The sequence below is a fragment of the Chroicocephalus ridibundus genome, chromosome 6 (genome assembly GCF_963924245.1).
Source record: "Chroicocephalus ridibundus chromosome 6, bChrRid1.1, whole genome shotgun sequence".
Taxonomy (NCBI): domain Eukaryota; kingdom Metazoa; phylum Chordata; class Aves; order Charadriiformes; family Laridae; genus Chroicocephalus; species Chroicocephalus ridibundus.
This window is the reverse complement of record NC_086289.1, coordinates 58,047,002-58,068,868: the sequence shown is the minus strand read 5'-3', so window position 1 is coordinate 58,068,868 and position 21,867 is coordinate 58,047,002. Positions and strand designations below refer to the sequence as shown.

Below are 21,867 nucleotides of genomic sequence, written 5' to 3'. Positions count from 1 at the left end.
TCCCCGCAGGCCGCGCGGGAGGTCGTCGCAGCGCAGCTGGCGACTTGCTTCCTCCCCACCAGCCCCTCGGGCCTGAGACGTTACGAGCCGCTCCCCGCCTCGTCATTCCGCCTACAAATTCTTCGGAGGATGGCTGGCAGCCTGCGGAGGGGTCGCCCCCCCCCCCCCGGACCGGGGACCCGAGGGCAGGCCGGCCGGGCTGCGCCTCGAAGCAGCGCATCACGTGTGGTGGCGGCGGCGGGAGGAGAGGCGGGAGAAGGAGAGGCTGGAGGCAGCCGCGGAGCCCCTGACGCCGGATGAGTTTTGCCTCTTCCCGCGCCGGCGTCCTATTGGCTTCCCTCCGTGCCGCTCTCCCCCTGCCTTCGCTTACTGGGCGGCGGGGATGCCGAGTCCCGCCCCCTACTTCCTCGCGCCCGCCGGCTCTGTGGTGGCGGCCCTGGGAAGCGGTGGCGGCGGCGTCCCGGTGGGCTGGGGCTGGGGCTGCCTCACTGCCGGCGTCCTGCGTTGCAGCCCCGGGAGGGTGGGCGGTGCGAGCGGCACCCGGGGTGGGGAGGAGGGAGGCTGTGCAACGCTTGCTGACTGAAAACCAGGGAATTGCTTCCCAAGTTACCAAAGCTTTTGCTTTTACAGCGAGCAGGAATGGGGAGAGGGTGGTGGCTGGGCCTTTGGTAGCTCTTACAGAAATAGGGTGGAGGCGTCCTGTCGATCACAGGTATCCTGTGGTGCCAGGGCAGGGCAATAGTCAATGGAGTCACCCCTGCATTAACAACACAGAGCAAACGTTGATCGGGACGCGGCAGAATGAGCCACAGTCTTGGCGTAACTTACAGGGCTGTGCTTTGTGCTTTGGCTTAGAAGGCATCGTTACCTGCCAGCATGCCGAGCGTTAGTGCCTGACCGTAAGGCTGACTGAATTTCTTATGTTTCTGTTACAGATGGTGGCTCACTAGGTGCGGTGTGGCAACCAGAGCATCATCATGGCAGCCAAAACTTATAGCCCCTCTGAAGGGGGCCTTCTGCCTTCATCAGTAGGCTTAGTCCTTGCTCACTTGAATGGCTCTGATAAGCTAAGTAGATCCTACCCCTGGGTCAGCAGGAGCAGGAAAAGTCAGCTCTCTGAACTCTGCCGGCTTAGAGCATCTCTGTCAGGTGAGAAAAGTGTTTTGAGACTGAGTTCACGTGTCGTTAGTGAATGTGTTTCAGACCATTCAGATCCTCATCCTCCGCTCCCCTAAGCCTAGAGGCGGTAGCAATAAGCCAGAAAGCACTTATTCAATAAGCATCTGAGCCATAAATTCCCGCAGGCTGGGAGCATTTACAGGGGATGCATTGGTGGGTAGGTGCTCTGCACTTGTACTTGTCCCTGGGCAACCTTCATTGGCTGCTGTTGGACCACCCTGCCACCTTGTATTATTATCTAAAATGTGAAAAATTTCCAGTAGGGGGGAAAGATGTTGTTGTACCGGATTCTGTTAGGAGGGGAACTTTGCAGTTCGCTATGTGTCCAGATACAGGTCTCTCTGTTTTATCATGGTGAGCCTATTCATGACTGTATGTGCCGCATAAATGCGGAGATCTCCTTGTGATGAGTTGTTCATAATGGTCCTTCCAGTACTGCTAAACTGGAAAGCTGCTTCTTGTTTTGGGAGTGGAGCAATGGCATTTGGCTGCAGATGCCACTTCCCAGGGAAACATTTTTTACAGGCAGAACTTTTGAAAATTTTAGTACAATCATTCGGCATTGTGTAACATAAAGCATTAGTGTGGGCAGAGGTATTTCAGTGTCGTGTCTTCTGAACAGTTAATTCAGTGGCTTCTGACTAATGCAGTATTTAATAAGGATTTGAACACCTACTGTAATTGTATTTAATAACAGTTTCAATTTTAACTTGAGAGATTTCAAAACCTTTTAAACTGTTAACTTAAGTGAAAAATAGAAGTTGGCTAGTCTGGTTGAATCTTATTGACATTGGCAATTTTTTTCTAGCCTGCAGACTGAGTTTAATTGTTCCAGTGGCTGTGATTCAAAAAGATACGTTTATTAGAATTGTTTCTGTTTTCTTTAGCTTTATGTATTTTATTTTCTTGTAATTTCTTGTAATCTAGAAGCGTGTATTTTGGGATTACTTGACAGTTGCTTCAGCTGACAACTAATTTTTTTATCCATTCGTCTAATACTCCTGTAGTAGACTGTTGTAGCTACACAGCTGATCTTTATCTTCCCACAGGGGAGAAATGGAGCTCTTTCTGTTTGTCTTCACTGGCAGCTCGTAACATTTGTACCAGCAAAATTGGTAACTCGTGGGCTCAGTGGAATTCTGCCTCTCTTTCCACTTCCACTGGAAGTTCTTCTTCTTGTTCCTTTTTGCATGCCCTCGCTGTGGAGGAATCCAGTCAGCACCTCCCAACTGCTGCACGCAACCCAAACAAAGCCATCTTCACCGTGGATGCCACCACAACAGAGGTATTTGCAGTAGTAACTGCTAAACTTAGCAGGCCATAACTGGCATAGGGTGTATGACATCAGACAGGCTAAAATGCCAGTTATTCTTACGTGTATCTGCAGGCAGTCAGAGCGTCATGAAGGCACTTTGTAGTCTGCTCAAGCTCAGTAGTCTTCTAAAGACTGACGTGTTTATTTCCATTGCAGGTTGTAGTTAGCAAAATACACAGGACAGTAGCAGAATCACGGATGCCTTTAGTCTTTTTTCAAACAGAAAAAGTGAATAAAGAATGCAGCTGTGATGTGGCATGAGAGAAGAAACGAAAAGCAGAATGTGCTTCAAGCCTTCTGTCTGTTAAGTGCCAACCCTGGGATGGGTTTGTGGTGGCACGAGATCACTTTATCTGCTGCAGTCAACATGCCTTTTGCATTGTGAGGGAGAGAATGGCTCTGTTTCTGTCCTGAGAGTAAACATTAATATAAAATTGAGTACTGAAAACTTTAAAGAGTTGTGCCATTTTTAGCTTGAACTGACAGTTCAGGCTTACCCATCTTGAAGGCATTTAATCCTGACTTGGTCTGTAACACAGGCTTAAGTATGTCAGTGACTGGTATGATTACTGCATGCCTTCAGGTGTGGATAAAATTTTCTGGTCTGTCCAGGCTTTGTCTGCAAATGTAACTTTGTAGTAACTCCATGGATGTGATTATTTAAAGGACACAAGAGGCTGGAGCAGGTACGTGGTTAAAAGAAAGCAGGAAACCTGAAAGGAACCAGTTGGTGTCCAGTCACAAGTGGTGTCCCCCAGGGCTCGGTGCTGGGGCCGGTTCTCTTTAATATCTTTATCAATGATCTGGATGAAGGGATTGAATGCACCCTCAGTAAGTTCGCAGATGACACTAAACTGGGCGGGCGTGTTGATCTGCTTGAGGGTAGGTTGGCTCTGCAGAGGGATCTGGACAGGCTGGACCGATGGGCTGAGGTCAGTGGTATGAGGTTCAACAAGGCCAAGTGCCGGGTCCTGCACTTGGGTCATAACAACCCCATGCAGCGCTACAGGATTGGGGCAGAATGGCTTGAAAGCAGCTCGACAGAAAAGGACTTGGGAGTGTTGGTTGACAGCCGGCTGAATATGAGCCAGCAGTGTGCCCAGGTGGCCAAGAAGGCCAACAGCCTCCTAGCCTGTATCAGGAATAGTGTGGTGAGCCGGACTAGGGAAGTGATCATCCCCCTGTACTCGGCACTGGTGAGGCTCCACCTCGAGTACTGCGTTCAGTTTTGGGCCCCTCACTCCAAGAGGGACATTGAGGTGTTGGAGCGTGTCCAGAGAAGGGCTCCAAAGCTGGTGAGGGGTCTGGAGGACAAACCTTATGAAGAACGACTGAGGGAGCTGGGGTTGTTTAGCCTGGAGAAGAGGAGGCTGAGGGGAGACCTTATCACCCTCTACAACTACCTGAAAGGAGGTTGTAGAGAGATGGGGGCTGACCTCTTCTCCCTGGTGACAAGCGATAGGACGAGGGGAAACGGGTTCAAGTTATGTCAGGGGAGGTTTAGATTAGATATTAGGAGACATTTTTTCACTGAAAGGGTTATTAAGCATTGGAATAGGCTGCCCAGGGAGGTGGTGGATTCACCATCTCTGGAGGTGTTTAAAAAAAGGGTAGATGGGGCACTGAGGGACATGGTTTAGAAGTGGCTCTTGTCAGGGTAGGCTAAAGGTTGGACTTGATGATCTTAAAGGTCCCTTCCAACCTCAACAATTCTATGATTCTATGATTCTATGAAAGCAATGTCTCAAACCCTCCTAACCAAGAAGATGCATGGGCAAGGGATGTCCTAGAATAAGAAGCTTTAGTGAACTGTTTTTTAAAAGTTCAGACTTTGAAAGAACCAAGAGGAAGGGATATTACAAGATATTAAAGCAACAACCTGAGGAGGTGATGATCTATTAACAAAACTGACAGGTTTTATTCTTTGTTTTGTTATTTTTTCCTGCTCTTCCAGATCCTAGTGGCTAATGACAAAGCCTGCAAGCTGCTTGGCTGCAGTAGTCAGGAACTCATTGGTCAAAAGCTGTCCCACTTGATATCCAAATCCAGTCAAGAAGTATGGGAAACTGTGGGTGAGGAGTACATAGAAACTGATGAATGTTCATTGCTGGTTTCAGGAACAGTGGTAGGTAAAATTTTCAAGCAAATATTCCCCACCACCACCTGCAGTGTTTTTATAGTCTTTGGTTTGGGTTTTTGGTTGGATTTTTTTTGTCAGTTTCAGTCTAATTTCCTGATATATTTAACTTTGCGGGCATTTGGCAATTATGTCATTTGTAGGACTGTATTGTTTAAAAGTTTGCAGATGTGGGAATTCAAAGGGCAAAAGATGGTTTGGGAGGCATCCGTGAGAGCCTCACAGCTGCCAACACGTATAGTCATGATGACTTGACCAAATTAGAACTTAAAGGATACTAGATGAAAAATAATCAATATAGATTGCTTAACGTGGAAAAACCTATTATGGAAAAGTTCCCAATTGGCTGGTCTTTTAAAGTATTTTTTAAAATGATCTTAAATTGCATTGTGCATATTATAAAGTTACAAGTCAGTCAAAAATTTGTGCCAAATATGTGCCAAAGCGCCCTAGTTGGTGCAAAAGAGTGGAATTGATATTTTGCCTATAGTGGTGGCATTTATAAGAGAACTGCATGAGAGATGTATAAAAATTGTTTTCTTTTGCTGCTGTCGTGAGCTGTCACTAGAAAATAGTTGGAAAATGAGCTCCTATTGTTCCTGGTATGTTATTTTTGTACTGAAATTGTCAGCATCTCAGAGCTTGATCTTCCTGAATCCTCAATTGCATATGGGGAGTGAAAAAAAAAATTAAAATCTGAAGTTTAGTTCTGTGGAATCCAGGATTAAAATTAAATGGCTGATAAAAGCACTAATTCTAAGCTACAGCCATTCCAAGTATGTTATAAGAGTCACTGTGTAACTCGTAAACCCATTCTGTCAAGATCATGTAAAAATTATAAAAGGCTTGATATGAACACTGCAGTTTATGAGGTAAACATTTTCTGATTTGAGAAGAATCTCGTCCCATAAGAAATTAAACTGCTATTTTTGCAGCCTGAAGTGAGAACTGTGTTACTACTACGGAGTATTCATTAGCAGCATGGAAAATCTCTTAAATAAGGCATCTCTGAAAGGCACTTCTCATTGAATGCAAGGTGTTAGACCGGCACATTTATTATGCTGAAGGAAATGCCTTTAGCCTTCACGGGGTGGTGGAAGAAGATACAAAATGCAAAAGCAACCATGACTTTTTGTGTATGATCAGTGAATCACCTTTTCACCTCTGTATTAAAACTGTGTTTCTTCCAATAAAAAAAACAGTAACTAGTCAAGAAACAAAGTTTTTCTAACAATGACGGGGAGATATCTTGGCTCAATATCTTATTCTTGTTTGAAATTTTTGCTAAGTAACCACGGTCTTAGTAAATTATGACTGCATCTCTGAATCCTATGGAAAGGTGGATGTTATAGGCCGTCTCAAAGAGAAGATCCCTGTCTCGATCTGGCTGAGGCGAATAAGAAGCAAGGACAGCCAGTGTTGTGTGGTTGTGCTGGAACCAGTGGAAAGACTTTCAGCTTCTGTTTCCTTCAGGGATGACGTGAGTGTTTTCCTAATGATCAAATGAGACCGCGGTTTGTGTGAGAGTTTTTGTGCAAATTAAACCTGTCTAAAAGCCAGTAGGCACGTTACTATTTGTGAACGTGAAGTTCGTACATAGCATTGTGTGAAACTGGGATTGCATATGCAGCACCTGTGTGTATTTCTCCCATACAGCCCACCTTGACATATTTGACAAGTCCCATTAAAATACACTGTCCCCTGGGGACTTCTTAGACTTGAAGAGTGATGGTTTGGCAGGAGGTTGTTCATTCACGTCAGGGATGCCCTTGAGAAGGGATCAGCTTGCTGAGGAAAACTTCTGCGAGGAGCATTGGACTCCCCTGCTTCTCCCCTACAGCAAAGGGCAGGCTACGATAATGTCAGAGAAGTATTGCATTATGCTGTGTCTGAGGTAGTTGTATCCACAAAGAGACTGCAGAATGAAAATTCCTGCTATTTGCTTAGATATTTGCAGAAACCGTTGTTAAAGGATTTGAGTGGACTGTGGCTAAAATGCTAAAATTAAAATAGTCCTGTAAATTTTCTTTCCAAGGGAGAGATTACATCATGTGACCTCCTTTTTGCCCATCTCCATGGCTACCCAACATCGGAAGAAGTAGTTGGGCTCCACATAAAGGACCTGATTCCTTCTGTGCAGATCCCTCCTCTAGGCAAAAAAATCCCAAAGGTATAGTATAAGCATTGAACCGTGTTCTTCCGTACCCATGTCATTTGGAACTTAGGTGCACACTGTTTTCCCTCCTTACGTAACAGCAGAAAACCTTTTCAGAGAGAAGCATAAGTTCCCTGAAAAAGGGTATGCTGCTTATTTATGGAGCTTGCTGTCTGAATATTTCCGAAATCGGAACGAGACCAAGCCCTGGCCTCTCACTGTGGAGTCTGTCCTGGTGAAAGACACTTTTCTTCAATCCTGGCTTTTTAAGAAACTGTGCTGTCTCTGTCAGCTCCCTAAAATTCCTTGGAATTCTTTAGCCGGTTTCAGTCATATCTATTTAAGGTGTCTAAAGAATACGCAGATCTTGCAAATGGGCAACTAGATAGTTAAAAGAGGGCTTATTAGTGCCTCATTTGCTGAAAAGCTGCAGCATGGACTTTCCTGGTCTTCATCATCAGGATATTCATACAGGAGTTCAATACTGGATTCCAAATCCTTAGAAAACCGGATTTTGTTCATTTTGATATTCACAGGATTAGTTCATTTTTCTTTTCCTGCTCTTTTTTCCTGAGAATGTTCCTGTATAATTTGATATGAATACTGAAATAAAACCAAAACATTTGGTTAGTTAGTGGTTTTCTGTTTGTTGGTGGTTTTTGTTTTGTTTTGTTTTGTTTTTTCTTTAATTTAGAATCTCAGGATCCAGCGAGCTGTAGGCCAATCTAGAGAGGGTAACATGTTTCCTCTCAGTTTAAAGCTGCAAGTAAGCTTTCTGGAGGAGGACCAAGCGGCAGTGCAGAAAGATGGCGTTCCGCAGACAGAAAAACAAGGCTCTTTCACAGGCTATCATTACTCTGCTACAGTCGTGGTTTTCTCCACCATCAGTGGTCTTATTACTGTGCAGTCAGATGGAACCATCTGTGGCATCAAGGATAGTTTTGCTTTAATGCTTTTTGGCTATGAGAAGAAAGAACTGTTGGGAAAGGTAAGACAGGAGTATTAATCCCTTCCAAAGGACTGCTGTGTCTGGCAGCATGTCCATTGGAATTGTATAGTTGTCTTTTACACGGTCTTTTAGACTCATTTCTGTCTGTCACAAAAGCTCTGTGTTCCGTGTGTTCAGCAAGTGAGTTGTAGGATGATGCGCAAATTCCCTTGCTGTAATCGCTGTGTCTTGCAGTGCTGAGGAGGAGCTAGTATGGATTTCAAGTATATGTTCTCCATCAGTCATGTGGATCACTTTTGCCTGGCTATTGATCAGAATCAGGTCCACAAACATGGATTGTTAGGATTTGCCCCCAGCCTGTGAGAGTCAGCTTAGCTTTATGAGGCTTCGTTTTGTGTTTTAGAACATTACGTTCCTGATCCCTGGTTTCTATAACAACGTGGAGAGAAGCAGTGACTGTTCTTTGCCATTACCTCCTCTTGACAACTCCACAGGGACAGAGAGTGAGTGCATCTTTGAAGATGTTGCTGCCTGCCATGCAGCTGGCTCTGGCTCCTGTAACAAAGGTAAAATTAATAGAAATGAGAGATTTGCCTGTGAACGTGGGAATGTGCTTTGTAAAAGCAATGTACATCCATGCAGTTTTTAAGGTGGATTTCCACTACAACCTAAGGTGAGCAGAATTGTTCACCTAAGGTTGTGCTTCCCTCTTTGTTGCTAAGAAGATGAAACTGAATATTCAAGTTGGAAATTACACTGTTAATAGAGAATGCTTTGTACTTAACGAGCACTTCCCTTTCCCTTCCTCCCCTGTTAGAATCTATGAGTATTTTAAGAGATGTAAAATAGAGCTTTTATGACAGTATTGCAGCAGAGCTGTAGATACTTACGACAATATTTTAAGGGAAAATTCTAATATTCCTCTGAATTGGCTCATGTTGCTGGCTAATATTCAATGATACATTGCTGTGGTGTTTCAGTTAGGAGGCATCACATATTCCTCTGATGCAGTTCACGGCATTTACAGATTATTTATCAAAAGTGTATTTCTCTGAACACAAGAGGAATAAACAGAAGTAAGGAAGCGCTATGTCTCCGAACCTGTCTTTCCAGCTAGCTCTGCTCAAAACAGAGAACACAAGCAAGTGCACACTTTCATCCACGTCGCACGATTATGGTTTTGTCTGCTTAGTTTTGGGAGGTTTTTTTCTTCCTATTTTCTTTCTCTCTTTTCTTTGCTTAGAAATGCACATGTGCATTGAAACCAATGCACACGACTGGAACAAAGAAGAGTTAGTAGACAGTGCAATTTCTTAGGTAATTCTGTGATGAAATTATGCCTCTAATCTAGGAGTAATTCAGTTGTTCATTGAGGAAGCATTGTTGGCACTCAGTCTTTACTAAATGGAAGGATTGTTCTAGATTCAAATTGAGATTTGTTCACTCGTTAGCAACACTTGGTTTACTTCATCTTATAAACTCGGTTTTTTTGATCTGTTGTCATTGTGGAAGGAAAGAAGATCGTGTCTTATTCTTTCTCTTAAGCGTGTTTAGACTCTTTACCTTTTGTCTTGCAATTGCAGTGAGTTATATAAATGCAGTCTAAACCTTTTCATTTTAAATGTTTGGAATGGGGAGTATATGTGTGTTTTGGGCTTTTTTTTTTTTTTTGGCTGCTGCTATTTGTACGATCACTTTCTTTCCAGACTTTGTATGGTCATTGGCCCTTTTTTAGGCCTCTGAACTTTAGTCCAAGGAGCTAACCCAGGAGGCTAGTACTTGTCCAAGAGCTTTGATAGGAAGGCAAATTTTAGCAGCCCTGAAACATTTAGATTCCTGCATGTGATGACTTCTCAAGCCAAAATAGAGTGGAGCGCTCATATTTGTATCCCTTTGCCTGAATCGAGTGTTTTATACTCATTTCCTTCGGGATGAGACAAACCAAGGCGGTTCCAAAATTGGTTTTAATCATTGTAGTCTCTGAAGCCTAAACATAAAAGGCTAAGTTGGTATGATTTTGTTTCTTGTTCGGTACAGATAGCAACTTCTTGGCTGTATCTTTAGCAAGCTTTCTGTCGAGAGATGAAAAGCAGAAATTGGAAAGAAGACACAAAGATGACGAATTAATACATGATGAGACTAAACAAAAGAATGGGACTGGTTTATTTTCTACTCCCTCACCTCCTGAAGTGACATCCACACCCTCTAATAGGTAAGCATTTCACGGATTGCATATTCGAGAAGTGAAGAGCCACGGTGGCAATCGCCAGCAAAAAAGCTTTCTTCACTTATGTCATGTCTGTGGGAAGGTGTAACAAGAGCCTTCTGCACTTTGCCATCCTTAGAATCTGAGCGCTATTTGCAAGACAGGTCGAGTTTTGCCTAGCTTAGATTTTTGTTTAGATCGGTATGACCTACAATTGTAAAGTTACAGAACTTCCATCTCTAAAGAGGACCAAATGCTTCACCCAGGCTAGGGAAGGTAATTAGGCTCTATCTTTGCTAGGTCAGAAACAGTGGATGTTTATTTCCTTCCGTGGTATCCACCAGCTGGTGTTGCACTGAAGCTAGGTTACCTGGAATGAATTCTAAATGTTATTCCTTCAGGTGCTCAGTGTAACTGTCAGGTCATCCATTAAAACAGGCTACTGTGTTACTAGGGTCCAGACATTTTTATTGTAGCTTTCTAGGTCTTTTTCCTGTTACAAGGATAGAAATTCTGCACAAATACCTATATAATGCACATGGTTTATCTTAAATCAAATTTTAAGCCTTCCACATTAACAATTCTAACCCTTGGCAAATATTTACTGCCCTTTTTAATATATAGACTATTACAGCACAGTTCTTGCTGCTTTTTGAAGAGACTGATAGTCTCATTGTTTCCTTGTGCTTTCCTGGGTTTGTGTCTCTCATATCATACTTAGATTTTAAGTGCTCTGCTGCTTGGATTGTTGCTCTTACTCTGCGTTTTTACTAATAGAAATGTTTGTAAAAAACCTTGTGCTATGAGATTCGGTGAACCATGGTTAAACTGATGGATGGGGACATCCATCTTCTGTTGGACAGACAAGGGATCTTCTGTTCTTAGGACTGGAAGTATCCTGCCGTGTGTATTGGCTTTTTGTTGTGGTAAGCGATCTATGATATATACTTAGAAATTAAGCTAGAGACGGAAGTAATCCATAGGAAAAGAGTGTACCTGCTCTTCTTTGGTCAAGATGGAATTTGTTAGGATTTTGTGTGCCTGTGACAACGGCTTTCTGCCTTTTTCTTTTAAACTTAAAAATAAAACGATCGTTGCAGGTTTTAAACAGTGACCACGGTAACAGAAGAGTGGGTAGTATACAGTATGGTGGTTTTCTTATTTTTTTTTTATCATCATTATATCACTAATAACTTTGAATCCTTGCAGTGAAGACAGCATTGCTACCAATGGGCTGTCAGCCCATCGTAGAGAGCCTTAGCCTGAAACCTGGCTTGACAGAATCAGAGCAGTGGAACAATGTAGAACAGTGGAAACTGTGGGATCAAATAATTCTCAAAAGATGCTCTTTGCAAGGCTGTCTGATTCAGAACAGTTGGATTTAGGTCAGAACATGAAGATTCCCGTAAGAAGCAGTGGTAGTGCAGTATCAAGTGCATCTGGGACTCGAAATGCCAGTGAGACTGGTATCTTGCCTAATCGATTGCAAGTTCATCATCAAGACATCAAGGAAGTAAATTTCCAGCAGATCTGTAGCTTACTGTATGAAATGCTGAAGCGTCAGCGCTCTGCTGATGCCTGGGGACAAGCTTCTTCAGTAAATGTTGCCTTGTCACCTGTTTGTTCTAGGCTAGAAGACAGTCTAGATACCGCATCCTATGGCCCAATTAAGCTGCCTTCTGATGTTATTGGTAACTCACCTGGAACACCAACAATAGATGAGCCCTGGTCTGGGACAACACCGGAATGCAGACAAGACTTTCAAAGCCACATGGTTACAGCACAGTTGTCAAAACCAAACTTCGTGTGTGATGCAAAACATTCCAGCCTTGGCCACGCTGTCATTGAAAACTGCCTGCTAAATGATGCTTCATCCCTCTTTGCAAATGGAAGAAATACTGTCCGTGATGTTTGCTCAGGCAATAAAACGGGTTGCAGTGCTTCTGCACCTGGAGTTGCCACAAACTCTGAAGAGGTTAAAGAATCAGACACTGCGCTGAACTGTATTTGCTCTGGTCTTGAGGTACTGGGTCTGAATATTGGTGTCAAGGGGAGCTCAGACAATTATTTAGGTATTACTGCAGCTCTTGTAGGAGCATCCTCCTCTAATGCAGTGGACGCGGCTGTAGGCAATATGCTTACTCAGAAAAACAGAGCTTTTTCAACTGGGCAAGAAAAGCAGCTGTTGAATGGTGATGCCATAGAACATGGTTCTTCTGGGTGGCTGGCCTCCCACAGGTGTTTAGAAAACTCTGAAGGATCATCCAAAGCATTTCTTGATAAGCCTGAAACTCTTGCAGAGACTGTGGGGGACGACGTCAACAGAAACCCACTGAAAAGCAAAGATAGTCCTGAAGAAGACTGCCAGTTACATGGGCAGCAAAATATGGAGATAAAATTAACATCGACCCCAGTGAAACAAGAAGGAAGGCTGAATCCAGCAGTTCCTTTGACCTTGGAGATTCTGGAAGGCAGCTACACTGGAAATTGCTGTCACAAAGATGGTTCACAATTAAGTAAGTTAAACCTATTTCTCCTCTTCCCAAAACTCTTATCAGGATGCTCTTTTTTGCCCACATTTTTCCGGACAGCAGACAATTCTGGATAGAAGCTCGCAGTGGAGAGGAAGGAGGAAGCTCTTGCATCTAAAAGAAAAAATGGCATTTAAGTCTACTCAGAGCGTATCGGAAAAGCAAGTTGTATAAAATACAAAGTTACTAAGAAATTAATCCAGCCTGAATAGTCAGAAATATTCTTAAAACACAATTAAAAGATCTGAACCTGATAACTTCTGAAGAGAAAATATAAGCTCCAGTGTATAACTTGTATTTAAATTGTGTAATGGAATGTGTTTTGTTCACTCCTTCAGCTGGATTCTGTGGCGTGTTGCATAAAATCCCCTTTTTTATGTAATTTAGGATAACAATGTGAAATTAATAATCACAATTGGACATTGACAAAAGTTTCTGCTGGGGAGTGGGAAGTATGGAGGTAGCTGCCAACAACCTCTAGAATAGCTGTGCTTTTGTCAGCCCCTCTGATGTTTCCCTACTTAGTAGGTGTTCCCCAAATGAATAATGGAGGAATTCACTTTGTTAAGAGCTCAGAATTTTGTCCTAAAATGTCTGTGGTCTTGTCCAACACTGAAGTTGCATTCTACCATTTGAACTTCCTCACCTGTTTCTACAGGTATACTCTTTGAAGTGAAACGTGTAGAACTGCAGGACCCTGCCGTACTTTTCTGTGTCTGGGTGGTGAAAGACCTTCTACAGAGCCAGAAGGAAGCCGCAGCAAAGACTCGGCTGTTGCTCTCTAGTCTAGCAAGCTCTGCCCAGTCTATTGCAGATCTTTCTACATATAGTCTTGGAGAAGTAAGAAATTCTACCATTGTATAATATTGAGCCTTTCTCTCCTCGCTTGACTGTTAAGCTGAAGCTAAAGTCGAAAAGTTTTTCTAATGAAAACAAGGTCATGAGAGGGTGGGCAGATATTGCTGTTTCTTTGTTTCTCTATTTTCATGTCAAAAGAAATGTTTACCTGCTGTAAAAAGGACAAACTGCAAACTGCTATTTTGTAACATTTCTGGTAGTGTGTGTTTGGCTTAGTTCCAGCCTGAAAAATGAAAGCACCTAATTTATAATTTGTTCTTAGGCTGGCTTAGATACATCTACAATAGAGGTTTGCACCAGTGTGGTGAGATTAATTTTTAAATCAATGTAATCACACTGGCACCAATGACAACGCTATTAAAAAAGGGAATACGAGCCTGAAAACTTTCATTTGTTGACTTGTGTCAGCGAAAGAAAACTGCAGTTCTTAGCTGCCTCCCGAGAGGCTGCGTTCGGGATGGTGTACACAAAGCCACCACTGCGTAGCTGAACAGTAGGCACATGTCAGCGCCATAAAACCTGAACACAGAACTGCTCAGGCCTGCTTTTTGGTTAGCAGCGGGATGTAAAACTGACAGTACTTTCACCAAGGCTGTAGAGGAAAATAGTTATCTTTGATCAATTGAAATAAGCAGTGGTGATCTTCTAGGTCCCTTGAATAAATGTATGCACTCCCTAGATCTTTATGTAGCTGGATTTTATGATGACCTTAACAGAGAAGTACGTACATATTTAGATACCACGTGTGTAACATGTACAGCAGCGACAGTTCCAAACTCCAGGAGGCTCTGAGGAGCTGCTGTTTATTGAGATGATTAGACGTGTAGTTTCCCTCCTCTGACTTCAGTCAGTGAGCTGGGAGATAAAGTAGATATTTGAGTGAAAAGGTTGGCTATTGGCAAAACTTGCTATTTGGAAATTTTTTTATGAGACCTTTGAGAGCTGAGTAATAAGGTGGTTCTTGTTTTCCTTTTAGAAAATCCTCTTCAATGTACGGGCACATGTATGTTGAAATATAATCAGTTCTGACCATTTCATGTGTAACTCCAAATTTCACTATTCAAAACAAACGCGCCCGTGAGATTTCTTGTGTTTCCTCTCATATGGAATACTGCGGATGTCATAAAGGTGTTCTGTTATCATGCGTTTTAGATGCCATCTTTGGTGGAGAAACTGAATAATCGCTGAGACAAACAACCCCAAGCCCTATCCTCAGAGCAAGAAAAACTTCTGTTGTGTTTAATTTCTCGTGCAGTGTTGCAGGCCTTGATAGGAAGGCATGCAGTGTTTCTTTACTAGGGATTTTACTTGGGTGTTAAAATTTAGGAGGGTATGCCTTGAACTTGCTTGCTTTTTGTGTCTGCTAAGAAACCAATCTACAGAACTAAAATGCTATTTTACCAGAAAGTTTGGTAATTTAGTATCTTTTATATAGTAACGCTTTTTAAGTTACTGAGGCAAATAGAAATCGCCAAATTTATAGACAGTTCTGTCCATCTAGAATACACTTGCCTAGTAAAAATTACAACATTGAAAGTAACCCACTTTTTATTCATCAAATAAAATTATAATTTGATGATGGGCTACAATGAATTAGTTTTCCTACTTGCACAGGGAATTTTGTGCAAGGTTTTCTTTACCTTTCCCTGAATTTAGGAGTATTTGTAGCTGCTGAGAGCGGACTGTTGACTTAACTTGTCTCTTATGGTGATGGTTACGTTAACATACAGTTCTTGCTATCAAAACCAAAGACCACTCCTTTTAGCTATTCTTGCAGATGTGTACTATCTTTTCAGTATTTGCTTAATTTTATAAACATGATTCTGTGGTTTGCTCATTTTTTTCTTGCTTTTTTTTTTTTAATCTGTACCTAGGCCAGCAGATCAACTTCACTTTTTGAGAGTTCCCGAAGAGCTGAAGAGCTTGAAGGATTAAGGGCATGTGAGGGGGAATATGCAAAAAATTACAACACTCTCAGTCTTATTGGCAAAGGATCTTTTGGCTTTGTCTGGACTGCCATGGGCAAGAAAAATCACCATCAGGTTAAATGTTTCTTTTAGATCTCATTGCAATAATTATTTAGGATGAGAACTGAAAGGTTAGGGTGTTCATATTCTGTCAACGCTGCTATTTGGTAGCTTGGGGTTTTCCGTTTTTTTAAACAGAAATCTGAAATCACTGATCAGCAAAATGTTCTCATTGATGCCGTGTAGTATATGAATGTTACGTAGGACAAATGGCACAGAACGAGACTGACCATATAGCTAATTTAACCTGTTGAAAGAAACATCAAGCTTAACCGAATTACAGGTTTTAGTCTTCCTTTACTAAAGACAATGACAAACGTCAAAGTCTTTATCATGCCACAACTCAAGAATGCGGAGTAGACATGTTGAAGTTATGGGACCCTCCTCTCTTTTTTTTGTGTGTGTGTTGAGAGGTGAGCTTTGGTGTTTCTTTCCATGGATGTTAAGTGCTCGTTTCCCTCCACTACCCCTATGCCAAAAGTCACCACTGCTGTCGTTGGGTTGATAAGAGAGCTGGCCTGTCAATGTCTTCAGAATTCAAAGCATCAATAAAAAGAAAATAAAGCTCTTCCATTTCTGTGCATCGTTTGGCTTCTAGGACTAAATTAGTTCAAATATGTTTAAAGCAATGCGCTTTGACTTACTTCTGTCCTTCTAGTAATGTGATTCACTAACATTTTTCCTGGAAATTAACTTACCAAACACTCGAAGCCATACTTTTGCAGGTGATGCTGAATGCAGTTGTCTGTGTAGGTTGTTGTGAAGTTCATCTGGAAGGAGAGGGTGCTTGAGGACTGCTGGGTGGATGATCCTGATCTGGGGAGAGTTACTCAAGAAATTGCAATCCTGTTGAAGCTGCAGCACCCCAGTATCGTTAAGGTACAGTGAACTCAAAGTGAGTGCAGTTTGAACCGCATCAGATGGTTCCTTTGAATACTTGGTGTCCCATGTTCCTCTTCAGGACTGAGGAAGTGTCCTGTATTAAATCTACCTTATCAGGAAAGAAAGGAACTTACCTATCCTGCTTTGTTTTGGAGGGTATGTTACAGCAGACTATCACTTGCTTTGACACTTTTACCCCAAACAATTGAGGTAAACGTAGATCTGAATGTGTGACTTCAACAGAAGAAAAGTCTATATGTTATTTCAAGATGATAGGATGCATATCTTGTAAGTGTGATGTCACATCTGAACATGTACTAGTTCAGTAAATAATCTGAATACATATCTTGATTCCTCTTCCTTGTTTTGGGGTTGTTGTGTTGTTTGGGTGGGTTTTTTTTTTTCTCAGAAAGAGAATTCGTCTTGGTTTTAATTCTGCTCTGAGATTTAATTATGCTGTCTTTTCAAGAAATGTTTGTGTTCAGTGAAATGAGATATCAAAGATTTTAATACACGTTGATTAAATCTCCAAGAGGAGAGCAGTGCTTGTCTAAAGTAAAAAAAAAAGACAGTTTGAGGATGAAGCACATGATTAAAAACTCTGTTATTTATAGGTGCTGGATGTATTTGAAAATGAACATTTCTTCCAGTTGGTAATGGAGAAGCATGGATCTGGTCTGGATCTCTTTACATTCATTGATAATCAGCCCAACTTGGATGAGCCGTTAGCGAGCTATATATTCAGACAGGTGAGAGCTGGGAATGTACAGTTGCTACATGCAGGTAAGAATTACTTAATATAAGAATCAGAATTTTTCTCAAAAGAGTTACCGTCGAATCGGCAGGCATGCTGAATCAGAGTCATGCTCAATACCTGCAGAACTCGTCGTCATTATCCCGTAGGACTGATTTCTAGCTAACTGAAACTCCATCTGCAGAAAACTTAGAAACCTGTAACAAAGAAACCTTTAGAGTACCTAACTTCATATGAGGATTTCCTATAGAGCCATCACCTCCTGGCTGTGATCGTAGCAGCCCACACCCCCTGTCACCAGGATGCCCATTCATGTAGCAGTAATATTTCCTCCGTGGGAGGAGGAGAGCGCATGGAAGTTGCCCCAAGCCTCACTAAACACCACACTTCCACTTCGATCAATGCTTGTTTTAGGTTGGCTACAGGGGTAAAGGGCTCTCCTCTTTTTAAGGAATTTAAAATCAAGACATGATCTTGAAATTTGACGTGGCATAATGCAAAATAACTCAAGGTAGTTACTGTGAGTCAGAAGTTTGCCTGAGAGCTGAATTGTCCTTTGTTCATTGAATTAACCACACAAGTATTCCCCAGGTAATTCCCCCTCATGTGTTTTGGAGTAAATTCCTTGCTCGAAGGTATGCAAGAATTACTTTGCACGTGCGAACCCACTGCTGCGTCCACACTCCCCTCACCTGGTTGTGCTGATGGAAGACGGTATCCAAAGCAATGCACCTTCTCTGTGTCTGCTGTGCAGTGTGCATTCGTAAATTGCAGTCTGCAGTCCCTTTAGACTTCTGATGGCTAAGCCCTTTTCCTAAACCAGCTTTGAGGTTGTCAGGGCGCTTTGTTACTTCAGACCTGTACAGTATTTCTCTGCAGAGGGAGCTTTGTATTATAAATAGAAACTTCTCCCTCAGCCATCTGCTTTTCTTGCTCAAATGTATTGTGGTAGGGATCACGATTGTCTCCAAGGCGATATAATTCTGATGCTATTCTTAATTATGAATTATGCAGAAAGAATAATGGAATCTAGGAATCACTACATTATTTATACCAAACTTCACTGAAGTGCTTTGTCATCCTGCAGTGTTGGAAGTACACGGTAATATCCTTCTGAAGAGATCAAAGGACCCTTCAGATGAAGCTGGGTTAAAAATAGAGTAACCTGCAGGATTGTAACAGTAAGCTCTGATGCTTCTAACCAAAAAAACGCAAGCACATCGTGACCATAGCATGCCATCTTCCTGCACATTTGTGAGAGGAAAGCAAGCAAAGGCTTTTTTAAGTCTCTCTCCCAAGAGCATTGTAACACCCACTGCAGCTATGCTGACAGGCACGCCTGAATTCATTTACAGTTACCAAAATTAGGATCTATATCTTGTTTATATAGTGACAAAATGTGGCTATCGGAACTCTGAGATGCCACGTGGCCTATCCAGAAGGACACCTCTGTGTAGTAACGCCTAGTTCTTTCCTCCTTTTTCAGCTTGTATCAGCTGTTGGGTATCTCCACTGTAGAAACATTCTTCACAGAGATATCAAGGATGAAAACATTGTCATTGCTGAAGATTTCACAATTAAATTAGTGGACTTTGGTTCAGCTGCCTACCTGGAACCTGGAAAATTGTTTTATACTTTCTGTGGGACAATTGAATACTGCTCACCAGAAGTGCTGTCTGGCAAACCGTATGTCACCCTCTGAAAAGTAATTTTTGTGTCCGTCGCACCGAAACAATGCGCGTGTAAGGGCTGGAATAGAGAAGCCAAGCGCTTTGCCGTTGGTGCTCTACTAGAATATCTAACCACAGAAAACTGCAGTGTGATTTAGGGCACTGCAGTGACAGAAATTATTTGTAAAGGCTTGAATACATACCAGGTTGTTCCTGACTAAGTCTGTTGATAGGCTTTCTTATTCCGGTCAGATGTTTTGCAAAGCCTTGCACTGATGTCTGTCCTGCTGCAGAGCCAAGTTCAAGAACATAGCTATTTTCATGGGTCCTTCAGGCAGCTCCTCTTAATGGGGCAGCAGTGGGGGGAAAGCTATGGAAGGAGGAGAGGAAATCCCTGCTGGGAACTAGGTGGAAGCTGAAGCAGCGCTGCCCTGGGAATTCAGCCTGTCACTGTGTGAAGAAACTGTCCCTTTTTCTCAGATGGGATCTAGATAGTTAATATTTATTTCCAAGTATCTTTTGTTTTGAAAAGAATGGGAGGGGGCAAATGGGATTCCACTGAAGTGTCTAATCTTCCATTTAAATGTTTCCTTGACAGTTTTGGATTATAGTGGAGAAGGAGGAGGCTTAAGTTCTCTTGTCACCAACTTATGCATGTGGAAATCTAGGTGCATATTACACATACTCATCAACTGAAATTGTTTGGCCGTTCTTTGGTTGTTTTTCTTTTGTGGAGAAGGATAATACAGACTTCTCAAAAACACCTGAGAACCTTATTAGAATTCTCACAAACTTCCCGTGTTAAAAATTGGAAATGAGGGCTGTCAGCTGCCTTTTTTCTTTTTATTTTCTTTAGCACACAATTATGTATTTGCAGTCTGAGTTTAGGCAAATTTATCTCTGCGTAGGTACCGGGGCCCTGAGCTGGAGATGTGGTCACTTGGTGTCACGCTTTATACCCTAGTGTTTGGAGAGAATCCCTTCTGTGAGCTGGAGGAGGCCGTGGCAGCTGACCTGAATCCTCCTCGGCCTGTGTCAAAAGGTGAATTTTTCTCATTTGGTTTTCTAAAGGAGCAGATCTCTTGGAAAAGTATGAGTGACATTTATTCCCCAGAAATAAAGGGTAAGACTGGCAAAATGCTTCCAAGTGCGCTCTGCAATGATTTTAAAAGCTGCTCACTGAAGCAGAGCTATCTGAGGTATTCGTTTCAGGTATGTTCTGCCGTTCTTTGTGCCTACGATGAATACAGCTATCTGCCCTATGTTTTATTAGTTTCAAATTCCAGGCCTCTCATTTATTACGATGACTCAACCTATCAGCTTGTCAAGCTTCAGTGAGGTTTATACCTGAGAAAGCCAGAACAAATAATGGGAAGGTTCGCTCCAGTAGGTAACTTTAACATCAATAACGACACTCATGTAGCACTAACGCAAGTTTTATCTCACTTAAGCTATTGCCAATCAATGCCATGTCACTTTTTGGATGGATGATAATGTGTGAATTTAGAATTTCTGAATGAATTGTAGGAAAAGTACATTAGCCTTGTTTTCTGTTGGAGGTGTAGAAAACTAATTGCGTGTCAGGCTAAAGAAATCTTCATCAACAAATTCTCTGGGGTCTATTGTTAAAAGGCTTCAGGGTGCTGCAATTGGCTGGTAAATTCTGGAAGCTTTCCCTGAACCCTGAGCGTACCTTTAACCATATATCAAACACGGGGTGACTGCAGGACAAGACTGGGCTTGGAAACAGTGAGTCAGGGTTGCCTCTGTGGCATTTGCTTCTACTTCTGTCCTCCTCGTGTCATAACGCAGCTCTCTCTTCTCTGTTTTCACAACCCGGCAATCTCAGGTCATTCCCAGAGCTGAGCACATGTGACTAAGGCTGTGGTATAACAGTACTGCACAAGGGATTAACAGGGAGGATTTGTAATTAAAATCTGCATTCTTTGCATATAAACCATACCTTGCATTCCCAGCATGCCTAAAATACAGCCTGAGCCGTTCCTCTTACTGCTGTCTCTCCCCAGGTCTCATGGATCTCATTGCTGGGCTTTTGCACCCTGTTCCGGAGCAGCGCACCACTCTAGCAATGTTAGTAGAGGATCGTTGGCTGAAGCAGCCTGTGAACCTGGGTGATTATACCTGGGAAGAGGTATACATCTCTGCCGAGACAGGTGAGACGTTGTTCTGAAGGCTTTCTCCTCCACCTGGGGCCTGCCAAGCACGCAGTAATGATTTACATGAGAAGACTGAGCTGTAGTTAGCAAGGTAACTTCTCACCAGAAGGTCACCTGCTGCTATCCAAAGGCGCTCAGTCTGAAGATATGCCCGTGGACCAGCGCGACCTATGCTTCACCGCTCACTGTTTATCTTTCTCCCTAGAAAGCAGCAGATTCAGAAACAGTTCTGGCGCGTGTGCACAAGGAGGCAGGCTCCCAGCTCCTTGCATGGAGAGTGAGCCATGCTTGAACGCTCCTGACTGAGTGCGCGGATCCCTGCCGGGAAGAAGCAGTGGCTGCGGAGTGCCCGGCCTGGGGTCTGGGACATCACTGCCCTCCCTCTCCGCAACACAGCCCCTCCCCGTGGAACCGTACCTGCCTTACCGCAGGACGTGTACCGTCACTCAAGAACCAACATGAACTAACTGTAAGCGCCTCTCTCTTGTAGAAAGGTCCAGTGGTTGGCAGGGCAGCCTTGAGCTGCTCTGCCTGGGCACGGTTCCTCTAGAGAAGCTTCTCACTAATAAGCAGTTGTAATTATTCTTATACAGAATGTGTTTTAAAGCTGTGAGACAAAAATTTTTATGTCTTGTTTAAATTGCCCATAACTCGGAATATATTTTTATTGGATGCTTTGACTTTTTATACATAGTTTCTCTCTTTCTGAAAAGTGAATGAACAAACACCTTTGTCTCCGTTGACTGCCCTGGGAGTTGTTTGTGTGTGCAGAGGTCTCAAAAACTGTGCAGAATTGCATTGTGTAGGGGTTCCCCCCCCCTTTGTTTTTTGTCAGAATCTTCTCTATCCAGGAAAATAGTCCTTGATTTTGGTGAGACAGAAATACTGGAAAGAAAAATGAGATTCAATAAAGAGAATTTTAACCAATTCACCATATTGGGGCGTAGGTAATAAGGTGATGTCAGCGTGCCGCTCTTGGAACATGCGATAGGAAACAGGGCAGTCCTCAGGCCTGCTGCTGTCAAAC

The 21,867-nt window shown here is 42.7% G+C and overlaps 1 protein-coding gene across 8 annotated transcripts; it reads left to right on the top strand.

Moving 5' to 3' along the window:
- Positions 1 to 239: 239 nt before the first annotated feature.
- PASK (PAS domain containing serine/threonine kinase) lies at positions 240 to 21,731 on the top strand. 8 transcript variants are annotated; one of them, XM_063340226.1, is made up of 17 exons: positions 542 to 1,149; positions 2,229 to 2,464; positions 4,449 to 4,619; positions 5,971 to 6,111; positions 6,667 to 6,801; positions 7,481 to 7,774; positions 8,139 to 8,301; positions 9,773 to 9,947; positions 11,571 to 12,457; positions 13,131 to 13,312; positions 15,205 to 15,372; positions 16,111 to 16,236; positions 16,854 to 16,988; positions 18,480 to 18,679; positions 19,572 to 19,705; positions 20,691 to 20,837; positions 21,046 to 21,731. In XM_063340226.1, the coding sequence occupies exons 1-17, from the start codon at positions 978 to 980 to the stop codon at positions 21,144 to 21,146; spliced, it is 3,567 nt and encodes a 1,188-aa protein (XP_063196296.1). In that variant the 5' UTR covers positions 542 to 977; the 3' UTR covers positions 21,147 to 21,731. The 8 variants fall into 8 exon arrangements, 7 of the variants coding, with proteins under 7 accessions (XP_063196295.1, XP_063196297.1, XP_063196294.1 ...); XM_063340225.1 differs by lacking the exon at positions 21,046 to 21,731 and adding an exon at positions 240 to 463 and having other exon boundaries at positions 936 to 1,149; positions 19,572 to 20,829; XM_063340227.1 differs by lacking the exon at positions 19,572 to 19,705 and having other exon boundaries at positions 541 to 1,149.
- Positions 21,732 to 21,867: the final 136 nt, after the last annotated feature.

Bases quoted from the DNA above. Each gene is read 5' to 3' on its own strand.
- PASK (XM_063340225.1), top strand. From the start codon at position 978: ATGGCAGCCAAAACTTATAGCCCCTCTGAAGGGGGCCTTCTGCCTTCA. The intron at 4,620-5,970 runs GTAGGTAAAATT...TCCTATGGAAAG, and splicing joins TGCTGGTTTCAGGAACAGTG to GTGGATGTTATAGGCCGTCT. The intron at 12,458-13,130 runs GTAAGTTAAACC...CTGTTTCTACAG, and splicing joins CAAAGATGGTTCACAATTAA to GTATACTCTTTGAAGTGAAA.